Raw genomic sequence first — 15,110 nt, 5'->3', positions numbered from 1 at the left:
TGAAATATAAAAATACCTGTTCCTCATTCACAATCCCACCAAAAAAGCGTAATTTTTCTATTCATCTCATGACAGTAGAAGACCTGACAATTTTGATTAATGGAAGCCAATGAGATATCTACTGAAAAAACTGTAAATAATTTTTCTCATCATAAAATAGGCATTGAAGACCATATATATATATATATATATACACTGAAAATGAACACAACAGCTGAAGTTTCATGGATGCATACAATACACATTGAGCTGAAGTAACCACAAACCCAACGAGGCTGATACTGAAGTCAGTGGAAAAACTGATTCTGGCCAAGAGAATCTGCTTTTATTTTAATCACTAAGAAAGACTCCACTTGAAAGTCCTTTCAGCACAGATTTAGATCCTCTTTTCATAAGTTTCTTCTTGTTACATCATCATCTTTGTTCTCGCTTTACAAATTCTCTAATTGTGTACCCACACATTGCTCCCACAGGACACAGTACTAAGGATTTGTGTGTGTAATACTGTAAGAATATGAACTAAAAGGCTCAGCTGTCCTGGCATGCAATGTTTTCTTTGCACTTTGGCACTCTGTTTTGATGTGTTTTGAGAGTAAACAACAATATGGCACAACTTTACATCAAATTTTTTTTTCTACTGGTGCTTTCAGAACAGCTAAATTTTTTGCCAGTCCCTCCAAGTACAGCACACATAAATAAGTAATTGGACTACCATAGTCAGCAACACTTGCTTTCTCTACAGCAGTCCCCCCTCAGTGAAGCATTCAGGCTGTATTACCCTGGTAAAAGAATCTAAACTTCACTATTTGTTTATAGCGGTCATGGCAGGGATCCAAAGGTATTCATGTTAATTTACAACACATTTAGGTAAACAATCTGCTTTTGAAGACAGCCAATTCTGCAAAGGCCTGTGGGAGATCTAAATCTGTTTCTTATTTCCTTTGCCCACCCCCTACCTTTTTAAAGTATATTTTGTGGTTGTGAAAGATAATGAAGAGGGTAGCTAGGCGTGGAAGCAGCTTATTCATATGACATGCAAAGCGTAGGTGGACAGTTTCCATGCAAATTGTACATGGTTCTTTGGTGACAATTCAGAAATAACTTTATGCAGCAAATTAACATATAATAATCCCATTTGCGGACATACTTATCACCCGGGATCTGGAGAAAAAGTAATTTCCCCTTTACCTCTCTTTCATGATGGCCAAGACCCTCCTTGGGGTTTCTGAGATTGAGGACGTGCACCTCTTGGGGCAGGCTCGTCGTGCCCCGGCTTGCACAGCCAGATAAGACTGTAAAGCTTTCCAACAAGGCATGGACTGGGTGCGAATTGTTAACAGGCAATAAGACACATTCCCTCTGAGGCACAGGACCTACAGAGAAAGACAGGGAGAAAAAAAAAAAGCAATACATTGTTTATGCTTGTCAAATAATGATCATCCTTTTGTTCAGAAAATCCACAGGAACATAAGCAGAAGCTTCGTGTTCATTATCCACAAAATTAAGACTCTTATTCCCATTGAACTTCTAAATTGTCCTGAATATGCTAACTCATTGGTTCATTTCTCTCTGAAAGTCTAAATTTTCAAGTATGAATTCCAAAACTGAAGGTATTCTTTTCTATACTAGGGAGGAAAACAAAGAGAGGGAAACAAAAAGTCCAAAAAACAAAACTAGAAATAAACAAAACAACCAAAAAACAACAACAAAACCAACCAACAACCCCGAAAAAAACCTCCCAAAAAACCAAGAAACCCCCACTACTACCCAGTGATAGTGGTCAGGGGAATTGGTTTGTCTTAGATGCTTATGTCAAACACTGTTACCTGCAAACACTGTAAATGCAATCATGTGTATATAACAATGAAAAAGTTAATATCTAGCAGAAAGGTAATTATGTCAGGAAGGATTTGGGCGAGCTGGATTTGTTGCTTTTGAAGCAGGGCTGATTTATAGTGAACATCATTCAAATACATCGTACAAAACAGCAGGCATCTGTCACATGATAAAATGAAATGTTTGTTTACTGAGTCTATTTTGTGTCTGACAGCAATTATCTGCACTGATAACAGTTATCTAGTCCAAAGCAGAGTGTACGCCCTTTCAAATAATCACCACAGCATGATGTAGTGGCATACTCTTATATAGTACGTGAGACCCTGTGATGTGATAGAGCAAGATAGCACAAACGCAAAGCACACAGAGCAGTTTACATTTAAACTATATCCCAGGAAACTAAATCAAGACAAATATTTATGAAAAGCAGCCCTGCTTTTTCAAAACAGCTCAAGCCCACCCCTGACAGTAACAGATACATGTATGTTTTTGATTCAGAAGGTCACAGGAGAACGTAATTCATTTAACCCCTAATTTGCACCAAAGCCACTCAGATAAGCATTAGACTCACATGAATCAGTCAGTTCAGAGGCTGCCAGGCATAAAAGAAATACAAGGTAGAAACAGTTTTTTTTTCCAAATTGTGCACACCTGCAACTGAAGTAAAATGCTTCCATTCAAGGAAGTTCAAAATAAAAAAAATCCTCAACTGATTAAACAGAAGAGCTCTATCTGGTTTTGTCAAGTCTAAAGTCAGCTATTGTAGCACTAGAGATCATCTGACACTGGTGTACACTTACATTTAATTAAATTAGCACTGACCTACACTTTGCTGGTTAAAACCACAGTTCTTTCAAAATGCAGTTTGCAGTTGGCCATTTACTTACAAGTCAGAGTCTGTCTTAAACCAGACTATCTGGAAAAAGCAAAGCCCTTGAGCACAGGGAGATTTCTGCAGTGCCTCAGGCCACAGAGGCTGCTCCTGAAACCCACCAGTGCATAGTGCATATCCTATGAGCTCCCACAGAGCAGGAATATTTGTAAAGGCAATGCTCAAAGCATAAATTACGCATGCATGTGCTTGGGGTACAGAAGATAAACAAACTTTCTTCTCCCTAAATGAGGAGCTTGGCAGTAGCACTGATCAACTAGCACTGACTTGTGGTTTTCTGTTTTTTATTTAACTCCTTTCAAAGAATACACATACAAATGTGACCGATCCAAGCAATGATATTCAGTTTAAGAAAAAAATGAATTAAAAAGTTGCCCTTTGTAATGGCTGAAGAACTATTCAGGATTTGTAACAATAACAAAACCAGTAGAGAGGTTGCATTTTCCTGATGAACAAGAGCAGATCAGAGAACCTACTTATAAATTAGCCCAGCTACTGATGTGTAAGTCCTACACCACACCATGTTACACAACCTGCACAAAACATTTCTTTAAACTCCACAAGCATTTCTTGGGCTGAGAAGGAAAGGAGCACTTGTTCATTGAATTGTTTCTTGTCAGCCAGAATGGAATTGATGGTTAAGATGTTTCAATCATAACAGACACTCACCCACAAAGAACAAGGCGCAAGACTGAACAAAACCAGAAATGGAGTTGCTGACAAAAATGTTCACTTTACTTAGCAAAAGTTCAGGAGAAAAAGCAAATGCCTCCCTTGTGATTTCCTTGTGAATCCCTATTCCCATGCAGGACATCTACCAATCCTCCCCTCCGGCCTTCATCTGGTACTTACTCTGAACAAATTTAATACATTAGAGTAGAAGACATCTGGATTTTCCCCTCACATCCTACAAGGGGAAGGTGATTGTGACTGTTTCATTCAGGCTGTAACTGCCTCCTTTGCTGGCACCTCAAATGCACATTAAGAAATCCCTCTGTTCTGCTCAACATGCAAGATGGAAACAGTCCCAGAGGGAGCAGAAGTTCACGTCCTGGATAACTGTGCAGCTGAGCTTATTTGCACAGGGACAGACAGAATGAGGCATGCCTGCTCTGCCTACACTCCACCCTGGCTGAAGAGGGGCCAGATCTCCAGCAGAAATTCCGTCCCCTAGCTGGCAGCGAGCCCACGTGCTGTGCCAGTCCTGAGCAGGGCTTACTGGTATAGGGCCACTCTTCCAGCAGTGCAGCTGCACAGCATCTGCCTGCACACCTTGGTAGCCTGGGGCATGTCCCCTCTATCAGATCTGTTTGGAGGGAAGGGGTGCACAAAGCTGCTCTAAGCTGCTCAGTCCAAGAAACCAATGTTTTGGGGGAATTACTGCATTTGATAGAACTGCTTTCAGACCAGCCTCGTAAGAGAAAGGGATAGAGCCCTGGAAATCTGAACCAATGACTGGAGTACCTGGAGGATGCTCCACTGCAATCAGACCACATGTGCTGTGAGACTGCCCATGCAAAAGGCATGTTGTGGGGGTAAATAACTGAGAGGTTGCTCCAGCTGTCTAGTTTCACAGAGGTGCCTGAGTAGGTGTGTCCTGGGCCCATACTGCCCTTCCCAGCAACTCAAGACTCTCACAATCACTGTTTCTCTTACACTGCCAATACCAAACCACAATCCTCGTGTGCTGGTATTGGCATAGCTGCCCAACCACTAACCTGGGTGTAGTGCCATGCTCACACACACTGGCATGCCTGGAGGTAGCAGCAAGTGAAAGGAAAAATTATTTCAAGATCACAAATTCCACTGAATGCTCAGCCTGTAAATGGCACAAGGCAGCTCCTGCCACCTCCTCTGCATTTATGCTGTACTTTAGTCTATTCTTACACTGCATGCACCACAGCAATGCTGGAGCTATTTGCTCAACATTCATAAACTACATTTCTTTCCAGCCCTTCCTACTGCACCTGCAGATCTGCCCCATTCAAAGGTGGATACTGCTACAAGGCACTGTCACTCCAGTGGGAGCAGCAAGAGCTCTCCTCTACCTAAATTAGCAACTTTTGACTCCCTCACACATCCTTCATCTTCCTTCCTGCCACTTTTCTCTGACTAGAAAGCCAGCGACTTCCTCTATGTAGTTTAAATCCTACAAAATGCATGTTTACCACTCTGAGAAAAATAAAAAAAAAAAAAAAACCCAAAGTTTTCCCTAGGATACTACTTACCTGATTTATCAGCTCCACACCACCTACTTGAAAAGCCAACAGGAAACCACAGCCTCATCTACCTGGGCTTTCCTGTCACTCTGCCCTCCACAAACCCCAGGATGAGGCTTTGCCAGTTTCCCACTCCAGCCTCACACCCTGTTCCTGCCAACCTCACCTGCATCAGTGACACCAACATCCTGCCAAAATTCATTATCAATGTCCAATTAACACATCAAGATTGCCTTATCAGCTCTAAGTATGTACATATATTCTCCTGCATCTCCATCAAAGCACTTAAAGGGTCAAAGATATCTTCCAGTTTATCCATTCTAATGTGGTCACAAGCCTTTAGTGCCTTCTCTGTGCACACACAGCCACACAACTTCCAAAAAAGTTTTGTTTAACTTTGGAGCATGTAACCACTTAATCTTGTTAGCAAATCCTGGCTCCTACCCCAATCAAATTTTAGTTGCTTAATGCCTTTAGAGGATGGAAGGCAGGTTAGGCAGTTTTATTTATAAGAACCAATTATTAGGTATATGTTTTACAATATAATGTTTATTGCAAGTGTTTAGTTAATTAAGAATTCTAGAGAATTGTTAAGTATTAAATTATTTTTCACTTCCAATTAATATTTTAAAGGAAATCAGTGCAAACCCAACCTTGATACTGTGTAGTTGTGTCCATCTGGAACATATTCAATACAACTTCAACATTCTTGTTTCCCATATCATCCATGCTACTAATGAGTAACATGTGTTCTGCTGTAAGAAGGTAGCAGAAAGGGGAGTAAGACTAAGGGGGATAACACAACAACCCAAGACCAACTCCTAACTGTGACTGATTTTATTCAAATAGTAAAGGGTAACATAGTTTCTTTTCTATTTCCATGGTGATTTCTGCAGTGTTGTCAGCTGAAAAGTGCCAGCGGCTCCTGTAAATTGCGTGAATCTGTGCTGGGGGCTCCACAGCACATTAGCATGGCTCCCATATGCCATAGCAGAGGGTACAAGCCACACCAAGGGGACAGAACACTCCTCAGAAGGAGGACAGCTTTCTTGTAATTGATTTTTGAATGAGAGAATGATGATAATCTAGTCATTATATATTAAAAAAAAATCAGAATCCAGACTTGAGGAACACATGGTATCTCTATGCTGTCAGATAGGAAGTAACATAAATTACTGCAGATCCTGCTAGAATTCATCACTTTTTGTTGAAAGGCACATTAATATGTGGAGGAGGCTAACTAAAGCAGAGATTTCAGTGTGCCTAAATGACAGACTTTCACAAAAGTTCTTTTAGAGAAGGTTAATTTTAAGGGTATTCTCTTAAATCTCTTAGTGACAACGATGGCTGGAACAAACCTACTTTTGAATGACAACAGAGAGGGGAAATCATTTGAATCTTGAACTAAAAATCTTCACAGAGCACTCGAGCAAGACTCAGCAATAACTTCTTCCCTTGATGTTCGTCACTCATTTCTAAAGTTAGAAGTGCATGGGCAAAGGGCCACTGTTCTACATGGAGCAATTGTTACCACCCACACAGCCTTCTTATGAAGGGTTTCTCGCTGAGGGAAGCATTTATACCAAAAAATATACACAAGAGTTGAGGCAAATAAGAATTTACAGAGGGAAGTGACAACTATCACTATCAGAGAAAATGTTAGTCACTACTACTTATTCAGTATGGGTGGCTCTCTAACAGTAAATACTAAATTCCTTCCTGCATACCCCTTCACAGAAGAGCACCTGGAAAGCCAAATTCCTAGTAATTTGAATGTAGAGGATAATGGACAACCTCCACTATTGATATGAAGAGCAGCTTTTATTAAAGATAGCCATGAAAAAAACAGTTTCACACTGATAAGCAAGCACTTGAACATGACATCAATGCTCAGGATCATTCTGGCAAGCAGCCTCGAGAGCTGAAAAAGACAAGATCAGGTGGTAGGAAATATTACACGGCTTTGTGTCGAGAGACAACGGCATAGAGGAAACCTCAGTGCTTCTGCTTACAAATAGGAGAAGCATCTCCACGATGATCAGCAACCACAAGGAGCTGGGCTGTCCAAGACTACTCCTGGATTACATCGCTTTCCCCTCCAAGTAAGTGTGACCACCGTAAGAAAGATGCAGGGGACAGAATATCAGACCTTCATACTGGCCAGGAGGAAGACTCAAGAAGATGACTGTCTAAAGCATTTTATATTTGTACAAATCTACACATTTCCCTTCAGATCCTTAATTTTCAAGGAGTTCTTTTATTTCCACATCTAGTGCATATTTTTCACGGTGGAGCTACTTTGGACTGAATCGCCATTGGGGCAAAAGTGAGAGGTTTAAAATTGCAGGGAGAAGATTCATGAACATAGACTAATTTTGGCTATTTTGAAAAAAACAAAGCAACCAACCAACCAAAACACCCAAGATACCAGACTCCACAGGTATCTATTTGAATTCAATGAGCTATAAAACCTCTACTGACTGAAGAAATATCCAGTATAGGTGGCAAGATTTGGTTGTAGAAGGAGTTAAAACATACAAGTTGTTCCAACTAAAAACATGTGCTTTTGCAGAAACTCAGCAAAGGTTTCCTATTCCAGTGCATCAAGCAACTCCATGACACCATCCCTGCACCCTTCCCCTTTCTTCAAGGAACAAAAAAAAAATTCACTGGAACTATGCATTAACCTACATTCTTCACCTTTACACTGACATCTGGTGCTAATGCTATGTGCAATTAGACCCTTGCTCCATGTGCTGTCTATCCCCAACCATTATCCCCCAATTAATTTCTATTCCACTATTATCAATTCTGCCCAGACTTATTCCATGTATGGACCGAACTATTCAGACATTTCAACACGTTAGATTACACTTAATCTCCCATGTCTTTTGATCCTCTATTTTCTACAGTTTCTCTAGACATTTCTGTTATACATAGTAAAGTCTATCTAACATCATCTGCCAGCCCACTGGGAATCATTCAGATGACATGTCCCATACCTTTTTAGGTTGCTGTTATGCTTAGTATAAACTCCTGATGCTGGCTTCTCCTTTTAAGCAAAATAATTTTTTATGCCTCTGTGGTGGATGTGTTGCAAAACATCCACTCCCATGGCTCCCAGCCACTGGTAAAAGCACAATGTTTATCTCTGTTTAGCAGGGATGATCTAATTTCAAGTGTTACCTGCATAAACCTCATAGTTTTTTCCATGTAGAAAAAAATTCAAATTCGATTTTTAAATCAGAAATTTCTTCTTTCACTTTTTGAAAAATAAGCGTATATTGATCTTTTTTCCTTATCAGGACATAAAACTGATCCAAGTTTAATTGGAGAGGTTAACCATCAAATAAAACTCAACTGTTGTAGTAATGTGCTGCTACTTAGAAAATATGAATTAAACCTAAGCTATCCATTTAATGAAAAATTGTAAATAAAGTCATACTCCTTTGTTATACAGCAAAACTCTATTTCAATACCTAAGCAAGCAAGGCAAAGATAGGCAATGTGAATCAGTTAAGCATCTTGTTTAACAAAAGAAACTCTAGGTGTCTTGTTTATACACATATTAAGCTAACTAAACAGAAAAGGCAATGAATGAAAAACCTGTTTGGTTTAACATCCGCTGAGCACAGTCTCAAGACATTGCTACCCATGAGGCATAATCTTAGAAAACAAACATCTGCACCTGGAAAACAAAGAAGTCTTTCAAAGGCAGATGTACTCTACCACAGAGCTACATTTTATGTAACCTCTGCTGTACTTCGTTCTGACCAGAAGTACTGTCAGAGCCCTACCTTCTCTTGAGGTTTGCAGCAAAACACTGCTTACAGGAACTCTTCCTAGTATTTTTCCATGCTTGAATGTGCAAACTCATCCACATATGCTCTTACTCTATCTTCCCATTCCTTCTCCCAAGCCAATATTTGGAAAACATTTCCACTAACATAAGAGTATCTTTTTAATACTCATAAACAGAACAGCATGCATGCATAGATTTTCACTTAAACACATCCAGAAAGCACAGTGTCTGGTTTCCATGAAAACAAAGTGGTCCACCAATGTTTCAAAAAGGATTGTTGGCTTTTACCCTTTATTAACCTTAAGTAGTAGAAAAAAACCCCAAGTTTCAAGCAATTAGTCTAAAAATCAAATGCAGATTATTCTCTTGCACCAATCTTCTGTCCCATGAAGCACCCATTCTTGTTTAAACAGTGTTCAATGTTAGACTGAGGGCTTCCCTGCCCCTCAGGCATGGCTGTCAGAAATGCCTGACTCAAATCACAAACTTTTAACAAGACTGTAAAAGATACAAAAATTATTTCAGATAATAAGCAATACCTAAAAACGCAAAGAAACATTGTACCTTAACAGCCTTAGCAGAAGAAGCAGATTTAGCAATCAATTTTCATCACTGTTAATGAATGAAGTTGTCTTCAGCAAAGAGATTGTGCAAAGAGGAAGAAATTAACAGACACAAACTATTTCTAACATCCCTTGTTCATTATTCCCATAAACATTCAAACTTCATGTTATAAAAGTCTATTTTCCCTAAAGGTAGCCTATAAATTGTCTCAGATTTACCCCTCTTTACCACAGAAAGATAGGAAATTGCATGGAAACAATGAATGGAAGTGCACTTTTTATCAGAAAACAACAGGAAGCATTCTGCTTGGTTTACATGAGAGCTCTGTATTAGGGCCAAAAGGGGGAAAAAAACTGTATAAAAAATTTAATGCCTGCTTAGAGCAAAAAACTCTAAACCAGGTTTCAAAACAATTTTATTTTTAATAAATCAGTGTTGGAACTCTTCAAACCACCCTACCCACACTACTGCTTTTACTGTATTCCTAAAATTGGGTAAATTAAAGATGACAGAGAAGGAAATCACAGATTTCATAAAATCAGTTTCAGGAGACAAACAGAGAGAACCATACTTACTTTCATGATCAGCCATACAAGAATTCATCAAAACACACATGTAAATTTCAACAACCTGTGCTTATCTAAGGAAACAAGTGTTCTGAGTCTCTCTCAGCAAAATGTTACCTATTTAAATTGCAAATATATACTTCAGTTCTTTGCATACTCATGGGTATTCTTGAAAGTGCTGATACTAGTTCTAATGATTTTCAAACCAACAGAAGTGTTGGATTCCCATGTCAGGCAGCATCAATAATATAGATGAAGGTACCAAAATATACAGTAAGACTAAAAAATGCATACACTAGATGGGGGGGTAGAGGTAAGATTTTTGGATTTTGTTGATTGTTTTGCCTTTTTTTTCATCCTTTCTTAAATCATAATGATTAAAAATATCCCATGGCAATTTTTCAGAATTGCACGTAGCTGTCACATGCTTGATCCTTACTGACTTTCATTTGGAACTACATATGTAGCCATCTTTTGCTCAAAAATACAGTGTCCAAGGGGCACTACTATGCAATGAAGAGTTTATCTTATCTGACTTATGAAAGCAACCTCAATGAGATCAGGAGAGATTTATAGGTGTCTCGTGTTTACTGGTTCAGGGGGCACCCCAACCACAGAGCTGATAGCTACTCTTATAATTTAGAAAATTTTCCAATTGCTTTTACTGAATCTATTAGACACTTCACAAGCATTCCTAAACAATTACAGTATCACACAATTCTACAAACCACTAACAGATTTTCCTTTAATTCATAACATTAGCATTATTTTTGATAGGTTATCCAAGCTTCAAAATAAAAGTATAGCTGAAGTTTTTCTTTTATTTAATTTCTTTTATCTGGCCCAAGCTTCTTCCTTTTCTTCACAAAGGCAAACTGAACTTACAGGAGTTCTGTTTGCACCCTTTTTTTACCATCTATAAGCTCCTTTCCTTCTTGGTAGTTGGTTTTCTTTCCAATTCAACCCCTATGATTCCATTTAACCATTCCTACCTAGTCCCTTAAGCTTCATCAACACTTGGCATTCACTACACCTGCATACACAGGGCTCTTCTTTCAATAAGATGTCTTGCTTTTATCTGTCAATTCAATTATCAGCAAGTCATATTTTAGTCTTCAGAGAGCAAACAATGAATTCTAAATGCTGGTGCATATGGATGCGTGCACATCTGGAGAGTTAAGAGAGAAGTAATTTCCTTTCATAAATATCTTTTTGACAGCCACAGAAATGCAGGGTACCAGATGGTACAGCTGTCAGCTCAACAGCAACTTCCTGCAATCATCTTTTGCTTTAACTTTGTCACTGGGCCCAGGGCTGCATGGGAGCCTTGCCACATGTGACTAGCCCATCAGAAGAGTAGGCTAGCAGTCACTGCCTCTAATCCTTGGCCAGTACTGAACCTTGTGGATTCTGCTTGCAACACCAGGCACTTAGTGAACAGCAGCTAGGGAGGGCTTTTTGGTCTGGGGTTTGGTTTTTCCTCCCCTTAGTTCTGCCTGTCAGAAACTGACATATAGGTGCTTCACCCAAGCATGAAACTTTATAAGCCTTCCTTTTCCTAATCTCAGTTTGCACGTCAGAAGCATCACTCCATACTAAAAAAGGGAACATCTGCTCAGTGCTGTGTGTCAGAAGATCTGATAAACACCGCTGCTGGACGCGGTGCTGGAATGAGAGCAGCGGCATCGAAACACGTGATCCACACACTGCCAGCCAGACCAGGACATGCTGGGGCTGCTTTTCCCAGCTCCTCAGCTGCAAAGGGATTGAAAATCCTCATCAGTGGACAGGACCCTTTGTAAAATGAAGAAACGTGGCTTTGTTACTCAGGCTTTCAGCTGCAGCAGTTGCCAAACGCTTGCTTCAGTCCCATCAAATGCAGTGGGGATCTCAGAAGCAGCAAAAGCCAAAAGGAAGGAGAAAAACTTGGGGAAAGATGGCTCCATAACTGAAAGCATACTAGCTTTTTCCTAATCAAAAATAACAAGATTAAAAGTTCAATTGAAGGCTGAATTCCTGTAACTGACCCTTTAAGGATGAGTTCATTATCAGTCTCACTGAACAAACCTTGAAAACTGATCCTTATCAAGTGCTCAAGCAGGACAAAACTTCCCTCCACAGAACATTTAAAAGCTTCAGTCTTGTCTTGAAGAACAAAAAAAAAGAGATACTTTAAAAAAATCAATAAAGAAAAAAAGGCAAAAACTACTGTACTATTCCTCAGTTAAACAAATGCTTCTTGCCCTCTGCTATAGAATCAGCAAGGAAATCAATCCTGGACTATGCCCTGCTACAGGTTCTCTCTTCAGACTTCTGACTATTTATAATCTAGTTTGGTTTTAACTAGGAAAGACTCTGTGCTCAAAATTTTTCAAGGTTCTAAAGAACACTAGGAAACACCACACTGGCCCCAGCACTGAGGAAAGCCTCAAGCCAAGGCCGTTGTGGGCACCATGACCTCATGCCTGGCTACTGGTTGAAGCTTGCTCAGAAGCACCAGCCTAGCTGCAGGACAGGCCCCCAGGCCCCAGTGGCTGTTTGGCAGGTGACAAATGCTGTGCCTGGCACCCAGGGCACAGTTCTCAGCTTCACATAGACAGGGGGCCACATCATCAGGATGGAGATGGACCCAAGTGAACAAGTCTGTGGGATGGCAGGTTTGACAGAGCTATACATACACAGTTATTTCTATAGGTAATGAAAAAACAATAAAACCTAACATTGCAAGTTTATGAGACAGGATGAATCATCCATCTAACCACAGCCAAACCCAGGGTGCCTCAGTCTCTCCACCTTTCTTCTTCCCACCAACACTTTCCAGCTATCTTATGCCTCTTTTGATGCTGATCAAACCTGTCTTCCCCAGGAGCTGATGCAACTCACTAACATGACAAGAAAGTAACCCAGCAATAAAGAGACTAAGCAGGTTTCTGTTGGCCTTTGGTGCATTCGAGAGCAGGAAGGAAGGTTTGGAGAGTACCTAGGCTGGCTGTTACCAAGGCCACTGGAATAACCTGCACCCCGGTCTCTACTATGGGCAGCAGGGAGCCTTCAGACTTGATTGTGCTTGTGAAACCTCACTGACTGAATGCAAAAAGACCTTCCTAGAAAGAGATAATACTGTTGATTTTAGAAGATATGCTGACCATGCAGATGCAGTTTCCTTTTAGTCCATAAGAAGCACAATAGTGACACAAACTACCACTTTCAAAAGAGCATGCATTTTCACTTTGAATAAATATTTCCATGGTGGAGAACACAAATAGTCACAGCTTAACAACTGCTCTGATTATGAAAAAGATTTAATGCAATACCTCAGTACACTCTATGTATGTACATATGTGTATGTATAGATATTCATGTATACACATACATGTTCTCCACAGCTACCTCATCTAGATGCTGACAGAACATTCAGGGGAAGTGAGATCAATCAAACTCTAGTCATATAAAGGTATTCATTTCACTTTCGAGGAGCATGCAAGAGACTGTTGTTTTTTAACATAAAAGCTTTTCCTGAAGGAATTTCATTTAATTTCCTCAGCACTACTAATCTCACCATTTACAATGACAGGACATTGCAGTCATGACACATGGTCTCTTAAAATTGCTCTCCTAATCAGTGTTTGTGTAAGCCCACTCTTAACACCTCACATAGAATGCAAAACTGGAGCTACCCCCTTTGTAAGTGGTAACCACATTGCACTTCTGCACTCCCCTTGACTTCTTATCTCTACTTCCCGTGTTAAACTCCTGGAAACTGCATTTACAGCTGCACTACAAAGAATCACCTTAGATGTAGCAGTATCACACCTGATGTGGGAGAAGTCTGAGCTGGTTTAATAATTAAGTGCATACAATGTCACTTCATTTACATATTTAGGACCTCATGGCACAGTCCTTTGGATTCCATTAAGTTATTTACTATTGTTGAATTAACACAATGCTTTTTATTCAGATGGGCCATTACACCACAGCTCAGTGTTGTCATTATCACAGTGAAGTTATCCTGAAGTAAGATTACTTAAACTAAAAATTCCAGGTGCATAAACCTAGACAAATATTTTTCAGGGTATTTTCAAGAAGTTAAGGATCTGAGACTTTTGAAATGCTTGGCCCCAGTTTCCTAAAAACATAACTATAATTTAAAGTGTAACCTAGCACTTAAGATAAATGGTTTGCACTAACATGGCTCCATTTTCCCCTTTTATAACCTGTTAACATTATTACCACTAATTTATAGGGCAAAAGAAATGCAGCAGCTGAAAAAATGAGCTTGTCCTTAGGTAAATAATTTGGTGGCTTTTAAATGAGACTTCAAATTAAACCTTTTCAGTTAACACAGCAGGTTTTCTTTGAATGTTTTACATGAAAAACACCACTTAAAGTTTATTCACATCTTCCTTAAAAAAAAAAAAAAGGCATATTGCAAAGCACACAATGGAGGAGAAACTGATGGGAGTGTGTAATCAAACAACACCTGGCCAGAGTGCCACAGTACAGCATATGATCCATGCCCTGCCTGATCTTCCACCCCTCTGAACCCAGCAGTCCAGCCCTGAAACACAGTAACAACCATACATGGGAAACAGAGTGCTGCAGACTTAAATGGAATTAAAATCTCAGAATTATGTAAGGAAAATTGGGACTGGAAAGATTATTTTGTATCAATTGCCAGGAAAATGGATGCATGCTCCCTCCTCTTGGAATCACAGAATGATAGAATGGTTTACGTTGGAAGGAACCTTAAAGATCATCCAGTTCCAATGCCCCTTCCATGGGCAGACAACATCTCCCACTACTCTAGATTGCTCAAAGCTCCATCCAACCAGGCCTTGAAAACTGCCAGGGATAGGGCATCCACAACTTCCCTGAGCAACCTGTTTCAGTATCTCACCAGCCTCACACTAAAGAATCTCTTCCATATAGCCAACCTAAACTCCTCCTCTTTCAGTTTGAACCCATTACTCCTTGTTCTGTCACTACACTTCCTGAATGAAGAGTCCCTCTCTGCCTTTCTTGTAGAGCCCCTTCAGAAACTCTCAGGCCTCCACGCTACCTTCTCTTCTCCAGACTGAACAGCCCAAACTTTCTCAGCTTCTCTTCAGAGGGAAGGTGTTCTAGTCCCCTTATCAACTACGTGTCCCCCTCTGGACTGGCTGATGTCTCCAGCCTGTCAGTGTCCCTCTGGGTGGCATTCATTCCCTCCAGTGTGTCAGCCACACCACACA

The 15,110-nt window shown here is 40.1% G+C and overlaps 1 protein-coding gene across 2 annotated transcripts in view; it reads right to left on the bottom strand.

Annotated features, from left to right (window-relative positions):
- Positions 1-15,110, bottom strand: part of TGFBR3 (transforming growth factor beta receptor 3) — a 113,309-nt gene that overhangs the window by 68,349 nt on the left and 29,850 nt on the right. For both annotated transcript variants that reach the window (XM_053984781.1, XM_053984782.1), the window contains exon 3: positions 1,189-1,373. In XM_053984781.1, coding sequence (XP_053840756.1) covers positions 1,189-1,373 — 185 coding nt within the window. The remainder of the gene's footprint in view (positions 1-1,188; positions 1,374-15,110) is intronic.

Source organism: Vidua macroura, chromosome 9, assembly GCF_024509145.1.
Source record: "Vidua macroura isolate BioBank_ID:100142 chromosome 9, ASM2450914v1, whole genome shotgun sequence".
Lineage (NCBI taxonomy): Eukaryota > Metazoa > Chordata > Aves > Passeriformes > Viduidae > Vidua > Vidua macroura.
Note: the sequence above shows the minus strand (reverse complement) of the source record. Positions and strands in the feature narration are given on the sequence as shown.